The sequence below is a fragment of the Dreissena polymorpha genome, chromosome 16, assembly GCF_020536995.1.
Source record: "Dreissena polymorpha isolate Duluth1 chromosome 16, UMN_Dpol_1.0, whole genome shotgun sequence".
Lineage (NCBI taxonomy): Eukaryota > Metazoa > Mollusca > Bivalvia > Myida > Dreissenidae > Dreissena > Dreissena polymorpha.
The window spans coordinates 4269455-4289551 of record NC_068370.1 but is presented as its reverse complement, the minus strand read 5'-3'; the positions used below and the strand labels follow the sequence as shown (position 1 = coordinate 4289551).

At 35.1% G+C, this 20097-nt stretch overlaps 2 protein-coding genes across 4 annotated transcripts in view; one reads left to right on the top strand and one right to left on the bottom strand.

The window, feature by feature from the left end:
* The window catches only part of LOC127862613 (steroid 17-alpha-hydroxylase/17,20 lyase-like), a 111502-nt gene that overhangs the window by 50371 nt on the left and 41034 nt on the right, over positions 1-20097 (bottom strand). The gene's annotated exons all lie outside the window — the stretch shown is intronic.
* LOC127862612 (uncharacterized) lies at positions 1804-18654 on the top strand. 2 transcript variants are annotated; one of them, XM_052401813.1, is made up of 13 exons: positions 1804-2138; positions 4393-5013; positions 5712-5812; positions 7409-7717; positions 8180-8263; positions 14172-14261; positions 15114-15191; positions 15896-15958; positions 16358-16420; positions 16751-16867; positions 17148-17228; positions 17436-17470; positions 17612-18654. In XM_052401813.1, the coding sequence occupies exons 2-13, from the start codon at positions 4400-4402 to the stop codon at positions 18089-18091; spliced, it is 2115 nt and encodes a 704-aa protein (XP_052257773.1). In that variant the 5' UTR covers positions 1804-2138; positions 4393-4399; the 3' UTR covers positions 18092-18654. The 2 variants fall into 2 exon arrangements, with proteins under 2 accessions (XP_052257773.1, XP_052257774.1); XM_052401814.1 differs by lacking the exon at positions 1804-2138 and adding an exon at positions 2623-2718.

Here is a 20097-nt window from a genome sequence, read left to right as displayed (position 1 = left end):
ATGCGTTGCATTCTAGAAAGTGCAAAATTGTTTTTCCTACGAGATAAATAGGGGCATCAACCAACTCAAATCGGCACCCCAAACTGTGTAAAGCAATCTGCTTCTGTTTCAAAATCAAAGAATTTTGAATTATATCTTAAAAGTATTTCCATTTTTAACAGTAGCCAAGCGATCAATCAAAATCGGACCCGAGCTACCATTTAAATACTCAAAGAAATCTCGTGAGATTTACCATTCATCTGTATTGCTCATTTTACTTATACTGGCAATGGAGTTTAATTCTCTTGGAATCGATTGTATATCTAGTCCTATATTCATCTTCAAACACATACTAAAATGCTTAGTGCTAGATCATGTTACTCAATTTTAGAACTTCCTACCTTTACCAACTTTACACGTGATTCAGAGTCAGAAAACCTCTTAACAGCCCCCCACCCTTAAAAAAATCCCATAGGCACGTAAAACTAGAACTACTCCATTAAGTATTCTATAAGTAGAACTTGTATTGCAATCGTCATTTGACCATATATCGTGAAAAATAAAACCTGACATATCAACAATATAAGCCCCACCGGCAAACCCACTTGAATCACTGTTAACTTTTAAAACTTCAACACATGTAGTTTTACTAAAATGTCTTGATTGTATGCCATCTATGCGACCTAACCAAAATCTAAATTCGGAAATAAATAAGCTATCTGGTTCAAGGGCTATAACTCTATGCATTGACGGTCTAGAAACGATTTCAGAATAAAGATATCTAGTCTTTACCTAGCCAGACTACCAATAACAGGCATCATTGAAACAATTTTCCCCGTACATCTAGCTAAATCCCTTGCCGAAACCATTGGCATGGAAGAAAATACCTTTAAAAGAGTATTTTTAAAATCAGTTATTCTTCTATCGAGAATTTCAAAAGAAAACATTTGGCTATCCCAGATTAATCCTACCCATTCTAGCCTCTGAACTGGTACTTATATTGACTTGTCCTTATTGATCACAAATCCAGCTTCCGGCTTCATTCACGGCTACACTTGATTGACTAACAACATGAGGGATGTCTTTTAATTCTTCAATAAAGCCAGTATTTTACATATCCTGCACCGACTCGTTAATATCTGCTAATCTATCTGCTTTAAAGCTGATTGGTTATTTACAGATACACATTTTTCAGGTAATTATAAGAATGGTAATGCGTAAGCGCCGACAATACAGTCAATTATATCAGGATTGGCACCAATGATTTTCCGAAAAAAGGACATGCCTCTTTAAGCTACATTTTACAAGAGAAAAACGTGATAAATGATACTTTTCTTCACAATGTGCGTATTATATGTAAACCAAACACGTCAAACAATTCTCCTCTATTCCCGAGGGCCTACCTTCTTGACCGCTACCACGTGGTCGCTACGTGTGTCCATTTACTGTGCCAGCCCTGTCCCCGCCGGCGAAGCGATCTCTCCTCTCATCCTGACTGTCCATATTAATAAATTACCAACGCCAATACGACACAAAAATAAATCAAATTTCACAATGAAATGTGGTTGAGAAAATAAATAAAACGATTTAAATCAAGTCTTCGCTCTACCCTGCTTGCCTGTCGAATGACTAAACCTACAAATCTGTGCACGAGGAAATCTTGATTTCCGCACCATTGGACATATGTCACCTTCAAAAACCTGTATAACCAGTTTATTCATTCACACAACGATAATAAATACATTTCTACCTGTGAGCAAAACAGATAGCTTTACCCGTGTAAACCAAGACTTATCTTTATTCACACACTATATAAACATATTGATATAAATTATCAACAAGGAAGAAGAAAACTGACATTTCTGTCCTATGTTAGAAGGCGGATAAATGACTCTCTTTGTAACTCAAATGCACGTTTTCACATTTTGTTTGGCTGTTACTTCCTGAAAAAAGTAAACTAAATACAAGGAAGTACATTTGTATCATAGGCGTATGGGATAATTATAATTAGTTCAACACCGAAGTCTATAATATTTTACGTGTCATGAAAATTGCTTTAAGATTAATGTGACGAATAATGATTTTAAGTATTAAAAGGCATGTGAACTGACACTTAGGACTATTTCGGGAAATCAGTTATACTTACGGTAATTTTACACGTGAGTATGTTAATATAACAGTTTTGTTCTCATTATTTTGTTACTCAAAACATTTATCCGGTGAAATAATTAATTAATAAACCCACTTACAAAATTTGGTATACATCGGATTATACTAGTGAAATCTGTCTAATATATATTTACCAAAGATGGTATTTAAAGATTTAAATCTGTAATCTCGTACATTTCCGTCACACCGAACGATCTCTGACTATGCGAGTAAAACTACGATAATTTGGTCAAATGAAAACAAAAAAAGTTGTTCTAATACGAAATAAAGATTAATTTTGTGGTGTAAACACACAGCTTTCGCCTTTACATCGAGAGGCCATGTTTTCGATTTCCACGACAGGCCACCATTTTGTTAACGTTTTTATAGTAATATATAGTAATATAGTAAACGTTTTTTATATATACGGTAGTAAAAGTGTATTGACAATTCTAATATTATAGTTTTGTTCATACATACATAAAATGATATTACATTTTCTAAAGTGTGAACAAGTCCATTTATTTACCAAGTAAAATTGTATCATGTCTCATATAAAATAGAAAACGGATTTTCAATTCCAACGTTCAGGTGAGTAATGCCGTCCTGATCTTTACAACGACATATTGTTTTTTTATGACAAACGTTGATCATGAACTACCCAACATTTTCACATATTTGAACATACGTTTGCACAACTGAACTAGTCTATATGGGAACAATTTATTTCTCAATATCAATATACAGTAATTAAACTATTCTATATGAGCACTATGCAGTTCTGGATATAATTGATTAGTTTAGCATTATGAACTGTGATTTATTTCGGGCCCGATCGGTTTTGTTCACAAGTGATGTACTACATTGTATTCATACTTGTAAGCAGTTTATGGTAGTTGTATTTTAATACAATATTTAATAAATGTATGCAACATCTACAATATTCAACTGCAGAATATTTATGGCATATACATTTGTTCAAGCGTGGGTGCTTTGAAAGTAAATATGTAAGTTGCACTTTGTGCAGTGAAACTATTTTTAATCAAGGATACATGAAAAAAAGTTGAAAATGACATACGACTAGAGTTTGGCATTTTTTTCTGGGTTTCTGAGGGGAGATAACAACATTTGTGTGCTTATATTTGTATCTACTTTTTACAACCTTGTTACTTTCATACATGCATATATAATGTACTTGTGTAAAAATAAAATTATAACACAAAAGTCTTGCTCCATCAATATTTGTGTTCATACGAGTGTTCAAAAGTCAAGTTCTAAGAAAAAATGCATGTGCTTAAAGTGTCATCCCAGATTAGCATGTGCAGTCCGCACAGGCTAATCAGGGACGACACTTTCCGCTTTTATGATTATTTCTGTTTAAGGAAAGTCTCTTCTTAGCAAAAATCTACTTTGGGCGGAAAGTGTCGTCCCTGATAAGCCTGTGCGGACTGCACAGGCTAATCTGGTACGACACTTTACGCACATGCATTATGCATAGTTTTTGCAGGACGCGACTCAAATGGTAATGGGAAAAGGGGAAACAAATATTGATGGTTGGCAATATGGAATGTCTGAGAATCCTTAATTGATCGGTATTTTTTCTTAAACTTTGATTTTTGATGCATACTACTTTTGCAGTAAAAATATCCGAATAAAGAACACAAAACCAAAATGGCGTAAAACAGTTTGTATACCTCATTTTGACTACTTTCTTATTATTTTATTGTAATTGAACTGTGTCCTCGGAACCAAAAAACTAATTTCTACTTATGACTCTTTGGTTTTGAAATATGGTTGGGAATAGTGTGGTTTCGGATACGTAGTAGAAATCTCGGCAATTCATCTGACTTGAATGTTTTAAAAAGAACAATATAACACACTATTTAAAATCGATGCAAAAGGGCATTTCCGAGTCTTAATTTATACAGCGCCGTTACGTTTTTATTGTGTGTTCGATTTTTGAATCTCTCATAAATTATTATTGATACAGTTTTATCGCGTCCGGGTTTTTAAAGTTAACGAATCCAGGATCTACGTTGATAATTATTTACAAAATCATGTTATAACATCATTAAATTGTTTACTCGGAAGCAGTTAAATCTTTATGCGGGGGTTAATAAAAAGCTTATATATAACGTCCACTTAATGGTGTTAGAGACAACAGGAAGAATACAAAATATTAAAAAACAATCCTTCATGCATATTTTTAAATGCCGGAGAAGCAACTTATTGCATTTAAGATTTACAACAACTATACCATTCCAGTTTGGACATGAGTGTTACCGCTGACGTCATGAACTGGTCGAGCGCCACCTACAGACTCGATGAACTAGAGCGAAAGTTCACATTTCCGTGCGTCGTGCGACTCGCCGAAGGCTTTTGCTCGGACAGTGAATCGGAAGGGTTCTCTAAAGATGACATCATCGGAATAGACAGCAAGTTGGTCTTACACAAAGTGGCGGCACACTTTACGAACAGGCAATCAGGCATACGACCGACTAAAGGCGAGTATGATTTCGGGTATGAGCGCTTAAGCGAAGAGATTTTGGTCCCCTTGAATTACAAGGGAAAGGCGAAAGTCCAGACATGCACTGGTAAGACGTATACGACAGTAAAAGGTCTCATTGCCGACTTTCCGCGCTTTGCAAAGATCTGCAGGACACTGAAAGCAAACTCGGCTGACGATCAGCCAATGGACTTACCCGGAGGAACAAAAATTGAACTGGACCGTATCTTACCAGGCAGAGGCACAACACCAGACGTTTTGTGCATTAAATTTAACGTTTCCGGTAAACCGACGTACGCCAAGGTGGCCGTTACTGAACGCGCTTGGATCCGATGCGAGTCGGATGAGACTGAGTATACGATAAAAGAAGTCATTGACAGGTTAGTAAATGCGTCTCATTATTTGTCTCGCGATCTGAGAAATCTGGGTACATGTATGTGCGTAAAGTGTCGTCCCAGATTAGCATGTGCAGTCCGCACAGGCTAATAAGGGACGACACTTTCCGCTTTTTAACATTTTTCGTTTTAATGAAGTCTCTTGAAGCAAAAATCCAATTAAGCCGGAAAATGTCGTCTCTGATTAGCCTGTGAGGACTGCACAGGCTAATCTGGGACGACACTTTACGCACATGCATTATGCCCAGTTTTTTCAGAACGCGAATCATTTATTGACAATCTACTCTTTCCAACAGTTCCATGAACGGTTTTGTTATACAACGGCTCACTTATATAGCTTTTCCTGCCCGCCTTATATCTCACGTGCACCATACTATAACATAATTGTAGTATTATATTTGTAGAGGAGTGTGTATGATATTATCATGAACTCATCATTTCATATGTCACACATCTTGTATATGTATGTGCGAGTCTTTCGGGCACGACCTTGTGTAAATACGTTATGTGATTGGATTAACAGAAGAATTACTATGTACATGTAGATCACGTTGCTTACATGAACCTCCATAGATAAAGAAGAGTGCTATTTTAGCGACCGCAACTGTAAAAGAAAATTCTATTGCAACTTTCTTTAATATTTGTTATGAAATAATCACGATGTTTACATTTTTATTTCGCAGATTCAAAATGCCGCAAATTGTGAAATTCGTTGACGATGATATTCGCAAGGTTTACACACAAGACTTGGTGGAGGGCATTGAAAACATGCGGACAATCACAGGTAAACATTACCCGGGTGATTTTTTCTTTAAAATGATGTATATTGCATGAAGTAGTCAGTGTGAGAGTGGCGCGCCTTTAAAACAGTTTAAGCCCACGTCCTTCGCTGTTTAAAGGTGATGACTCCTGCTTTAATAAAAAGCACACTTTTATCTGTCATTGCCATTTGTGTAAACAGTTTACTGGCGGGTATTACTTATACTGCACTGCCTTTATTGTTTACAGTGCATCGTTTACTTATGTGGGCGTATGAATTTATGCCCAATGCGGGTGCACTTTCCGCTTACAGATAGAAAAGGAAGCCTTCATTTTATGTTCGCCCCGATCGAAACTTCAACTTCAGTATTTAATATTATAACTTAAACTTATAATTTAACATTCAACATTATACGAAGTGAAACATATTCGGATGTTTAATTCTACGTTTAGGTTTCACTCGCAACAACCTTATATGCATCTTGATTGAATGGTTGTGCATTTAAAAAAGCAGAGCATGTACGAAGAGAGGTTACAGCAAAACAGATCCTTTATACTGCTGATGTAAAGACTTAAAAGAAAGACAGCTGGATTTTTTTATAATAAGTATACGTAAACATGACCATTTAAGAATACGTTAATGAACTTTCGATGTCAACATAAACTAAATCAGTTTTTATTTTATATGTCGTTTTTTAAATGTTAGATTGTCAAACCATGATAAATAAATGCACTTTTTGAACTTCAGTCTAGTTTTATCCTACACTTTCAATAACACATATAACCTTTATGGGAGTAACCTACATGTTGAGATAGAATTTATGTTAATCAAGGCTCTGATTGTTTTGCTAAGCTGTTTTAAGGGCCTTTTTACCAGGTACGCGTCCGAAAGAGAGTACTGAAAGTGACACCATTAAGCCTTCATCTAGATAGGGTTTTGTCAAAACATTTATCAGAAATCTAAAAAAGTCCGCTTTGCAACCATATCATGTGTTTTACATTATAATAACGACACAGTGCTGAAAATACAATGACTACATTGAACGGTGACATATACAGTGAACGGTGACATAAAATATTCCGAAACGTGTAGCGATTTTTGTCGTGACAGTTGTTAGAATAAAAATGATGCAGTTTCTAGCGTGCTCCTATGTTTAAAAGGCGACTTGTGTGTCTTGGATGCCTCATTTCCTAAACTGAATTTAGTTGCATAATATTATACACTCAATATAAATATTATTGTAAATACTTATACTTTCAATAATTTGGGTTTGAAGCTCAACGGGCCAGTTGTGTGTACTGTGCAACAGTATACCACATATTTGTGTTTGGAATAAGAAACATAGTAAAACAACCCAATGCGTTTGCAAATATCCATAAATTAATTTTAGATTTAATGTCCGAGATGTACAAGTCCAAAAGCAAACGACCAAAACGACCTAGTTCAATAATTATTTATGTGAATCTAGCACCTGATTTCTCTTGTATTGGCATTCTGGTGAGGTCACATTAGATACAGCGCTTCCAAACTGTGACCACAGAAGGATGTCAATGCACAGGAGAAACATAGCACACACTATTTGAAAATAGTCATAATGCTACATGCTAAAATTGTTTACAGAAACGCTTCAACTGAATCGACTGGTGACCCAAAATGTCCTCGTTGGTCACTACAAGGCCGTAGAAGGGATGGAGACAGTCGACACAGACAGTTATAGAAAGCGTACACTGGTAGTCCTGCCATTGGACCATCCGGAAATCCGTGACATTGAGGTCAACGTTTTGGAGGACGATGGCGATATTTCAGAAATCTATGAGAAAGTGTTTAATGTTTCGAACATCTCGAGTTCCCACGAAGTTGTGGATACAATATACGTCGAGTTCTATAATAATACTCCTTCTCCAAAAATGTTCAACCTTGATAAGCCCGGTAGGTCACGGCAGTTATTTGCTGTTTTAACATATAAAACGCTGATAAATAAAACACTATAATAAAAGTACACTAGAAGTAGTAACATAAAACAAAAGAAAGTAAAGTTGTTTTTAATTGCAAATAAGTTTCTGCTGTTCAGCTGAAAACTATTTCATGAACACAAAACATGTACATTTTTAGGCAAACCCAATTATTCTGTGCATATTTGTTCATACGACACACATACACAATGGTTGTTTTACAGATCGGTCTGTTATAAAAAAATTATACATATGTACCAGTGTTATCGATGATCTTTCATCTATAAGACATAAATATTAATATAGAATTTCTTATATCCATGTTCAAATTATGTTTACACAAACTGCAATTTGAACCTTACTTGTCTATTGTATCATCATATTGTCTCATTATTAGTTGTACATGTATAGTCAAATAAAATGATCTTTATTGTGCTAGTTACAGCACATCACAAGCCAACCGTACCAGAAGAAGAGCCGCCAAGGCCGCCGCCGCGACCCGGAAAACCTGGTCTCTCGCCAGGTCAAGTTTTGTTTTTAAATACATGTGTACATGATTCTCTTATTTGTTTCACTGTTATATATATTTATTAGCTATGCATACTCATCATCACATTGCTGAATGCTATTAAATAATGACAATTACTATCACGAAGATTTACGCAAGAGTTGAAAATGTAGCCCGTCTTGTACTATCATTTCATTTACTGGCCGTTTTGGTTTTAAGTCTTATTTCAGAGATTGCTATATTTTTTAGCACTTCGCACTGGCTACTCACGTAGTTTGTGCCTTATTCACATACAACTGCAAGTTTAACTATCAGATGCCTGATATATTCATTTTATGTACGCTGTTTATTATAGTCAGCTTATACTGTTTATGTACATATTGTTTCGAGTACTATTATAGTCAAATTGAATAATAATAAGCAGCGTACAAAATGTTAACTTTACTGTAATTTTATATAATATTGTTCGTCTTTGATTACAGTGCTGATATTTTAAGAACTTGCATTTAAACATTTAACGTAGATTAAGAACACGCCATGCTTATGGTGTAAAACAATCGAGGTGGCTATAACCCTATTACACTTCGTCAACAAACATCGCACCAAGCACAAATGTAATTGAGTCATGTTCTGAGAAAATTGGCTTAATGCTTGTGAGTAAAGTGTCGTCTCAGATTAGCCTGTGCAGTCCGCACAAGCTAATCAGGGACGACACTTTCCGCTTTTATGGTATTTTTTAGTTTTAAGTTCCTCCTTACCGAAAATCAAGTTTAAGCGGAAAGTTTTGTCCCTGATTAGCCTGTGCGGACTGCACAGGCTAATCTGGGATGACACTTTACGCACATGCATTAAGCCCAGTTTTCTCACAACAAGGCTCAATTACAAGCGTATCCTTACCATCAACGTTTGATTGTCAATCAGCCCAAGTCCCTTCCGTCTCGCTAAAAACAAAATGAGTACATAAAACAATTAAGTTGACTTAAAGAACACAATATATTAACATAAACATAACATTTTAATCATATATGTGTATGCACTATTTAAACAAATTAACGCTATATAGAACCATTTTTGTCGTGCTTTATGCTTTTATATCCGATTTAGTCGAAGGCTGCCTGTCTATATTCTCTCGAAGGATGGTGGACCCCGATACGTGTCTTTCCTCCGATAAAGTTAAAGATTTACTGTTGAGGGTAATTTTTTACCGCGTTTGGAGAAAATTATTTGCAATAATTTCTGTTGAACGATTTATTTCCAGATTTTTCTTAAAATGTTTGCTAAACGTACGCCCATTCTTCCTAAAACGAAATAATCTTTGAAGCAACTGTTTGTGACGAAACTATTTGGCTTTCAATAGGGCCCCTGTCGTAGCCTTTTTTTAGTATGTGTAGGGCCCCTGTCGCAGCCTTTTTTTAGTATGTGTGACTGGCTCTGTGAAATTATATAAACATAAATTGGATATATTTTCAGCATGTCTACATTGTTTTGTAAACTGTAATTAAACTATGCATGGTTATTTCGTAACCCTGTATTCGTCAATTGGTACTGGGTTGTATCCACGGTGTAGTCAACCATCTTTTAGCTATTTTTGTTACACGCTTATTCGCCCTGTCTCTTTTTGCTTTTATTCATCCTAAATTAAATCCTAACCAGCTGTCATTTATTGTTGGTGTTTGTATGGTACTGATTTATTCGTTCAGTCGCTATCCGATTATTTATATTCAGTTATATGCAATATCACATTTTTATCAGTGAAAGTAACCAATATACAATGGTAGTTTTCGTTTACAATATGCATTAATAATTGTGATGCAAATATAACAAATTAATATTTCCAGAATATACTTACGAGCGTAAATGAAGCCCATTTATATCATATAAGTATATTACAATCTATTGATGTCTACTAAATCATTAGACGCTTCATTTATTTTGAAAATATTGTATTAATTCGTTGGTGAATTGAACAGTTTCCAGACTAGTTTATGCGAAACCGAAAACGGCGAGTTAGTTGCGAATTATTTCATTGTGTCAATGGCAAATTGAATGTGAAATATGTACACAACTATCAGTGTAAAAATTGAAACATCGACTCAACTAATTGTCTACTCTAATAATGCATTATTTTAAAATAAGTTTATGCACTTTAAAATATTTGACTTTCAGACTGTTCAACCAAGATTGTTATCCATGACAAACTTCGTTATCAAAGCTATTTAAACGGAATTTTTTAGACTGCTTTAATACACAAATCAATGGTTAAACAACCTTCTGACTTGAATATCTGTTTTACTGTTTAAAGAATATGGTTTGCAATACTGATCTGCACCAACACATATCAATGCAAAACATCGAGATTAACGTGTACTTGCAATATGATCCTGTTTCATTTTGTTTACAATCCTACCTGTCTGAATAATGTATTGCAAAACTGTTACACCTTCAAGTTTAAAGGGGCCGTTCGCGTTTTGGTAGAATGACAAAATTAAAACAAATTGTTTAAGAGTCGCACATTTTCGTTGTTACTCTGATATTTGTGAGACAAAGTAGTAAGGAGCATTTGCCATGCTCTAAAATATCCATTATATGCATCTTTGACGATTTAAAAACCTTGATATTATACAGCGATGCAACGCGAAACGATTGGTTAATTTGGAGAGATATGTTGTTGTCGTTATATTTTGTGATACTACGAGGATTGCTTACATATAGTATAAAATACATCACTTATTGTACAATCACAGATGGTCGATTGGTCTTAGCGCTTGACTTTTTCCAGGGGTCAGTTGTTTGAGCCCAGTTGAGGGTTATTTTTTCTCTTTAATTTTATTATTGTTTTTTTTAGCTCACCTGATTGCTCAGGTGAGCTTTTGTGACCGGTCTTTAACCGTCGTCCGTCCGTCCGTCCGTCCGTCGTCCGTCCACATTTGTGCGTAAACACTCTAGAGGCCACATTTATTGTCCGATCTTCATGAAACTTGGTCAGAAGATTTGTCCCAATGATATCTCGATCGAGTTCGAAACTGGGTCATGCTGGGTAAAAAACTAGGTCACTAGATCGAAAAAAAGAAAAACCTTGTAAACACTGTAGAAGTCACATTTCATGCCCAATCTTCATATAACTGTATCAAAATGTTTGCCTTAATGATATGTTGGTTGAGTTCAAAAGTGGTTCTGGTCCGTTGAAAAACATGGCCGCAAGTGGGCGGGGCAGTTTTCCGTGTTTGGCTATAGAGAAACCTTGTAAACACTCTAGAAGTCACAATTTTTGCCCAATCATCATGAAAGTTGGTCAAAACATTGGTTTTATTGAATATCTCGGACGAGTTCGAAAATAGTCCAGATCGGTGAAAAAACATGGCAGCCAGTGGGCGAGGCATTTTTCTCTATATGTATATAGTGAAAACATGTTAACACTCTAGAAGTCACATTTTTGGTCCAATCTTCATGAAGTTTGGTCAAAATGTTTGCTTTAATGATATGTTGGTTGAGCTCAAAAGTGGTTTCGGTCCGATGAAAAACATGGCCTCCAGTGGGCGGGGCAGTTTTCATTATTTGGCTATAGAGAAACCTTGTAAACACTCTAGAAGTCACCATTTTTGCCCAATCAACATGAAAGTTGGTCACAATATTGGTTTTATTGATATCTCGGACGAGTTTGAAAATGGTCCAAATCGGTGAAAAAACGTGGCCGCCAGTGGGCGGAGCATTGTTCTCTTATATGTATATAGTGAAAAACATGTGAAAACTCTAGAAGTCACATTTTTGGCCCAATTTTCATGAAATTTTGTAAGAACATTTGTTTCGTTGATACAGGAGTTGAGTTCAAAAATGGTTCCGGTCAGTTGAATAACATAGCTGCCGGGGGGAGGGGCAGTTTTCTTATATTTATATAGTAAAAAAAAAGCTTATGAACACTAGAACTCACATTATTTGCCCAATCATCATGAAACTTGGTGTAAAGATTGGTTTAATATATATATCTCAGATGTGTTCGCAAATGGTACCGATCGGTAAAAAAACATGGCCGCCAGGGGATGGGGCATTTTTCCTTATGTGACTAACGAGAAACCTTGTGATCCAACACTTTAAAGGTCACATTTTTGCCTAATCATCGTGAAACTTAGTCAATACATTGGTTTTATTGATTTCAAGTTGGAAAATGGCTCAGATCGTTGAGACACACTTTTTAGCTCACCTGATTGCTCAGGTGAGGTGTTAGGATTGGTTTTGTCCGCCGTCCGAAAACACTATAGCATTCACATTTCTCAAGCATTCTTTATCAAAGTTGCTGAAAGATCTCCGTCAAGTTTGATAATGAGCAAAATCAATTAATTAATGCCACAATTATTGCCCTTAGATAGTTCAAATTTCCATTATATTATACAAAATCCTTGTAAATACTCTAGAGGTCACAAATGAGTTTCAGATTTTATGAAGCTTGGTCATTATATTTATTTTTGTAAGCAAATTTCGATGTTTGGTAAGGGGGGGTCAACTCAAAATATAGGTAATCAGGTCAAATCTTACAAAAACAAAAACACTCCATACGCCAGTATTTTGGTTCAATAATGAAGAAACTTGACCAGGATGTTTGTCTGGACAATCTCTAGGTAAAGTTTTACATTTGGTAAAGATTAAATTAACCGACTACTCTCAGGTGAGCGAACTAGGGCCATCTTGGCCCTCTTGTAACTGGATGTTTTTAGATCAAATTTTAACATTTATCAATATAAAACATTAAATGACAAACTCCAATACATGCAAAAATCTGTGAAAAAGGCCCTTTAAAGGTTAATGCTTTGCATTCTAAAGGCGTTGAACATACAGGCTATTGTATATAATTATCTGGGCTAGAAAATCACACGCAGGGATTATCAGTAGCCTCGCGTCACGAAGGTCGTACAAAAATACAATATCAATAAATATAAATTACCTATATGATATTCTGGCGGGAACTTTCCAATGTTTTGTTTGATGTTACATATAGACTAAATTTAATCACGCTTATGGCATGGATCGACTGTCCCAAAAAGGACGCTACGGATACATTTTACAATTTAAGATGTTTGTTTGACACATAACATTTATGTTTTGGACAAACACACAGCGTGAATGAAGAATTATTTTAGGATATATCCCATAAATTTATATTTAAAAATAAAACTTCTAAACCTATAAACCTCAAATAGGTCTCTCCGGCATAATTATTCTCTTTAATCAAACAATGCGGCTCAATGTGAGCAGCTTGATTAAAAAATGAACATAACAATCTATTAACTCATTTATGCCTAGCGTCTAAAAAAAAAAGGCCTTGGCTAACATAGCAGACTCAGATGAGACGCCGCATAATGCGGCGTCTCATCAGGGTCTGCGCTGTTTGCTTAAAGGAATTTCTGTAATAAATATTCTAAATATAGACAATAAATATACTAGACATCCCTAATTTTGGAAATAAATTGATCCATTTTAGAAGGATGGGAGAGTTCACTAGGCATAAATGGGTTAATAAATGAACATTACAATTTGTCAAATTAGCTGTCTTCGTATAATCGAACAATGCAATGGCGTTGGAACTGTGGCAATCAAACAATTATTAGTAATAACCTAATGTTGATAACTGAAATAATTTAGAATGGAGCCAAGACAGATTGTTATTTCTTCATGAATCAATCAACCTTTGCAAATTAACCTATGCGGCTATTGTTCTGTGCTTTTGTCCGGTTTAAGCCAATGGAAGTGCTCATTTGTTTTGTTAGTCGCATTGTTCATTTCCACGAATACACATGTACAGATGATACCAACGAAACTACCGGGTTCATCTTTGAAGCTTAATCATTTCTAAACAAGTTATTTGCATATTAACTACCTTGATTTTTTACAATGCCGTAATGACTTATTGTTATGTTATGGTCATATACAGGCGCTCATTTACCCTCAGTCCCGGCAGTGTCACCAAAACCAAAACCAATCGCTAAACCAAACAAACCTGTTGGCACCTCTAGACAGAAGGGTAAGGCTGTGAAATGCATAAAAAACGAACAAAAGTTGCTCCAATATGAACATCTATTTATATAAAACACAGTCCTGTCTATTTACAGGCCAGAAAATGTAACTTTATACGAGTAATGAGATGCAGGCATGGACCAAATTTGTTTTTGGTGGATTTTTAGACCAAACAATGTCATACTGATGGCGCGACTCGACTGTTTTAGACGTTGAAGGTTTACGGGTTAAAGTAAAGTGTGGATCCAGACAATTACATTGTGGATACATTTGACTGTTTTTAATGTTTTACTAAAGGCAATAACAAAGATACTTACATATATTTTCGGATATATGAAGAAATACATCAATTAATATTTAACAACAGCTGTCCATTTTCTAAATTCTCTTCAATATTATACACGGGAGCTACTTGACGTATGCGTCCACACAACACAAGTGTGTTATTGATAATTTTCTTATAATTAAAGAGTGCGACGGCTTTGGCACTATCACGATTAAGTAATCATTAATGTTAACTGAATACTGATAACTGTAACAATTAAGGTATTCAACTCACACCAAGAACATATCGTAATGACTTCCTGATTCAATTTGTGGCTTCATATGTACGGAAGTGCCCTTTGTAACTTAACCAGCGCGGTCACTGTTCTGTGCAAACCTATTTATTGATTTTAGCAGGGTTTTTTTGCAAATCGATCGTTTTTTGATCGTATTATTCATTTTAACGAATTAACGTACACGGATTATATCAAATAAAATATCGATTCCATCTGTTCAGCTTAATTATTTCTACAACTAATTATTCCAATATAAACTACCATAAGGCCCTTATGATTGCTTGCTTGTTCACATTCAGGCGCTCCACCAGCAGTTCTACCAAAACCAAACCCAATCGAAACAACACGCCAACCATCGGACGCCTCTTCACAAAAGGGTAAGGCTGCTTGGTCACTAAAAATTATCACAATTTGCTCTACTATTCACAGTCCTTAGATAAAAAAAATTATTATTTGTTTGCATGCCTAGTTTTATACAAATACTAAGGGGCTATGCAAGGCAACTTTTTAACGATATTGTCTTAAATTTAAATTGACCATTTTTCATGTCTACCTGTTGTAATTTCGTATCATACAATTTAAACCGATTGACCGATTTCGACTGCTATGTTACGGTTACATAAAATCAAAACGTGTAAAAATATATGCGAAGTTGTTGGAAAACGGGGATTAATGCATGTCCGGACTGTGTCGTTCCAGGTAAGAATATCGAGTCTGCATAAGCTAATCTCTGACACACTTTCCATCTTGATTGGATTTTCGTTCTGGATAAAATTGTGTATATCGAACAATTCCATGATATCCGAAAGTACCTTATAAGCCTCTTCAGACTGCACAGGCAAATCTGGGACGAGACTTTACACATATGCATAAAGACTTGTTTCCCAAGAACGCGACTCATATTAAAAGAAAGTTGAAAATACATCAATGCATTAGTTAGATAGCTAGCTAGCAATACTAGGGTTCACGAACTACAGAAACTTTTTAAACTAAAACGACCACTACACAGATATTAATTTAATTGCTACTACTAAGTCGACCATATTATATAAGAACGCACGTGTGCGTGATTTGATTGTAGGTGCGCCTCTAGAAGCACAACCAAAAGCCAAACGTGTTGAAAAACGAGCTATCCATCCCCCAGGTTAGTACATGTATAGGGTTTTAGTTAAAATACGGTTTCTTTTTAAATGATAATATCGCATTATAGGTCGACAGCAATATTATGGACTAATACAACCATTTTTTTAAAGGTGTTAAAATACTAACTAAATTAACGTATGTCTATTAATTTTTAATTTTGTTAAAACACTAGTTCAATGCAAATAATGTATAGACGTATGAATCAATATATAAAAAAACCTGAAAATACGTAATAGACCTTCGATCTTAGCTCATGCATTACCCAATATCACATATGTATACATTAAACATTGCTTTTTACGTATGCACGTATGCATTACACAATACTATCAACGTATACATCACACAATACTATATACGTATACATTACACAATAATATATACTTATACATATTGACAGTTGTTGAGGACGACCGACCACCCGCGTTGCCATCCAGGAATCCACAGAAACCTAAAGCTCCTGGTTTGAACATGTTTCTATATTTGCTGTCTGTATTGTTAATACTATTCTAATTAAAATTGCTGAGCAAATACTCTTGTTTTCAAAGACTCTTGTTTTTATTACACGTATGAATATAGTACGTATGTTACTACGTACCAATCCGAATCGAAGCTGAATATAACAACAAAGAATTGTTTAGTTTTTTGTTTTATGTATGCAACGTTTATAAACTGTTTTCTAAACAAATGTTTACTTAATTTGACCACGTCTGCGCATAATACGCATACACTATTTTAATCACACTGACTGTACCATCGAATGTATTACCTTTTCATTTTAATATATTTTCAGATAAATCTGCAGAAGTAACACATACTTACTACAACCCTCCGCGACAGATAGTCCATGCAAGTGCCCCTGTTAGTGCGGATGACTACGAAATACCGGAGGAACCGAAACATGCTCAAAGTACGTTCTTAGTTTATTATTTCGCATCCATTTGTTTATTTTAGTGCTTTAGTTATGACAGCGATTGAATGCAAAACACGATCACACAAACATAGAAGTGTAATATTTGTAATCATTTACAGTAACTAACTTGCCTAGCAAGGGATATATGGTTCTAAATAAGCGGTTTTGCAATGCAATTGAATGTGATTCTTACAATTGTTTTTTTTACAAACAAATAACCACAGATGGACTTTGAAATCCACGGCATTGACGTAAACTTCATTCCTGTATATTTCAGACTGGTCAAAGGGGCAGCCTGGGCAAGTGGTATCGCCCACTGGTTTTGGCGACCTTGCCTCCGTGTATCCTTTATCTAGTGGTATGAAGCTTTATTGATTATTTACATATATACACATATTAATTGCATATTAAGACGTTTTTGTTTGCTTGCTACGGCGGTTTAAGAGTTATCAAGGTATATTAGAATACCAGCTACATCTGATCATATGAATATTGAAGCTGGAACACTTCGGTTTTAATCAAACAACTCAAACATGTTGTAAACTGTGTATTTGAATTATTTCAGCTGACTTTTCTTTGAAAGAAGTAAAAGAGAAACAGGTAAAATGTTAACATTTTCATTTAATTTGCTATTGCTCATAAAATAAATATATTAAACATATTCTCGCAAACGTATATACTTTTATTCTCATGAATTCCAACTACTGAATATTTTAACACAATACGTCTTTTCATCTAAAGCACAAAGGGATATTCACGCAAGACACACATTTTGTGAGAAAAAAAGAAACATCCCCAGTCAAGCCAATGAAAGCCAACGAAACACCTGATAATCGCCAAGACTATGATGACGACAGCATACATTATGACGAGGTTAAAGAAGAGGACATGCTAGACCCAAGGACGGGCATGAAAAAGGGCGCCGCAAAGGTTGCTGCGAATACGGCGATTGTCAAACCGATGACATCGAAGGGTTCAATGGCGCAGAGTAGCCAATCCAAAGTAAAGCCGTTCATCGAGCTTAACTGCTGCGAACTCGTTGACAGATTGAATCTGTGTAAGATGAATGACTTGGCGAAGGTCTGTGAGGAAAGCCGATTAGACGGCGGGTTCTTTAAGTCTGTTACTTCTAGCGATCTGGAATCTGCGCTTCATTTGCAGAAAGTAGATTTGCTGAAACTTTTGCAAATGAGGGACGAAAATTGGATTCCCATTGACTGAAATAAGTGTTGTGAAACTTTGAGTACAGTCAAATTTTAGAGTCGGTATTGATTAGCTACAAGTCTATGTACCGCTTTTTATTATCCAGACATAAAACAGTGAGCATAGAATTGATTCGTAAAAAGACTTAATGTAGCGCATATACAAATTATTAGTATCCCATAATTTGATACTTTGATTAAATCAACTAATTAGGTAATTTCTTTGTTGAACCGCGGCCCATATATGTTTTCAATTATTGAACATTGCATCATTTAATCTTTTTTTCAATCGATACATTGATTTTGCTGTGGATGTGGGTTTTAAGCTGTTTTCAAAGATCTAACCGTGAACTGATGTTGCATTATTTTGCGTAACAAAGGGAAACCAGTCACAGTCGTTCTATATGGTTTATAATTGAAAAACATGTTTTCTATTTAATACCATATCGACATTCATAAAATAGTGATCTATTGATGATGAGTTACTTTGAAATGTTTTAAAGAAAACAATATTTTTTTAAAGAAAACACATTGGTTAATTCAATTTGGTGTGAACTCATCGTTATTAAATATTGGCTATGAGTTTGTTTATTTTTTATTCGCCTTTTAACACTTTCTCATCTACGTTTTGCGATACTTGAATACATTGGACACTTAAATCTCAATATAGTAAAAACCAACATAAAATACTTCATAGTTGCACATGCATTTACTTACATTATAAGGATGCTTGAATATTAAAACAAACATAAATATGATACGCGCCTGCCTTTGTGTGTGTGTCCTTTTTCAATTTAATATCAGTCCCTACTTGCAGATGTCTCAAGTAAAAAAGTAGTTACGCCCGAGTCCCGTAATATTAAAACAAACAAACAAACAAACAATTTCATCGAAATCATTAAAGGATTAACAATCGAACAAATAATAAACACCAAATTGATATTGGTAGAATAATCAGCGACTGTTAATTGAACATAAAAGAGAAGGGCAATCCGATCCATGGCAGGCAATTGTCATATGTTACCAGGGTAATCAACTTGGCCCAGCAACGTTATCAGTATTTTAAGGTTCCAATGTTAGTGTATGTTGATAAAAAGGCAGTCATGAAGTAAGGACATTTTCCATCTATTGTCGTAGTGAATTCTATTCAGCACTACTTCACTACTTGCACAGTACATTTTACTTTCTTTAGTTCTAAGATGGACGCCCGAAGGCCATTTAACCCCATTCTCTTCTCTAAGCATAGATCATCTTAAAAAATTATCTTACTTCAAAATGATTGTAGCTAAATAGTAAGCCAAGTATTTTTATGTTTTTAATTGCATCAGGACATTTAGGGGCACTCTAATATTGACCGCATATGACACAAAACTATATTCCGATGGATTGTCTCCGAATCCACCATTGCAAACATTGGAAACACAGATCCAACCAAGATTGCTGAAAATCAGACGGACAGTTTATGTCAGCAATCTTGACCCAAATGTAAATACTTTGTAATACGTTTCGAAGGCAGGATATACCTCTATTGTGTCAGCATATAGATTAATGTCAATAACATTCGGTATATGACAACATATTTTTGATTTTAATTAAAAACTACATTGAATAAGGTTTTATTTTATTAATTCACATTTAAACAACAAGTGCTTGTTTCAATGATGTTAACTTTAAGCGCTATCATTTCACCTACATCCCTTGACCTCATTTGGACATTGACATTGACCTTATTTTGGATTAATTTAGAAGCGTCAAAAATTCTTGGTAAAACAAAGATATCGTAATGTGTGTACACCTAACATACAAAGCATGATACTTCAGTGGATTTTATCTATAAATAACCGCAACACATCCACATCACAATTAACAATCAAATTCAATATCAAAGTTCCAAATTGAATATATTTGGACCGCCCATGCGTTATTAAGTGTATTGGCTGCCCATATTGAACCCACTTGACACTGGAATCATCTGGGGCAACCTAGATGGGACCCATATGGATCCCATTTGCACTTTCAATATGA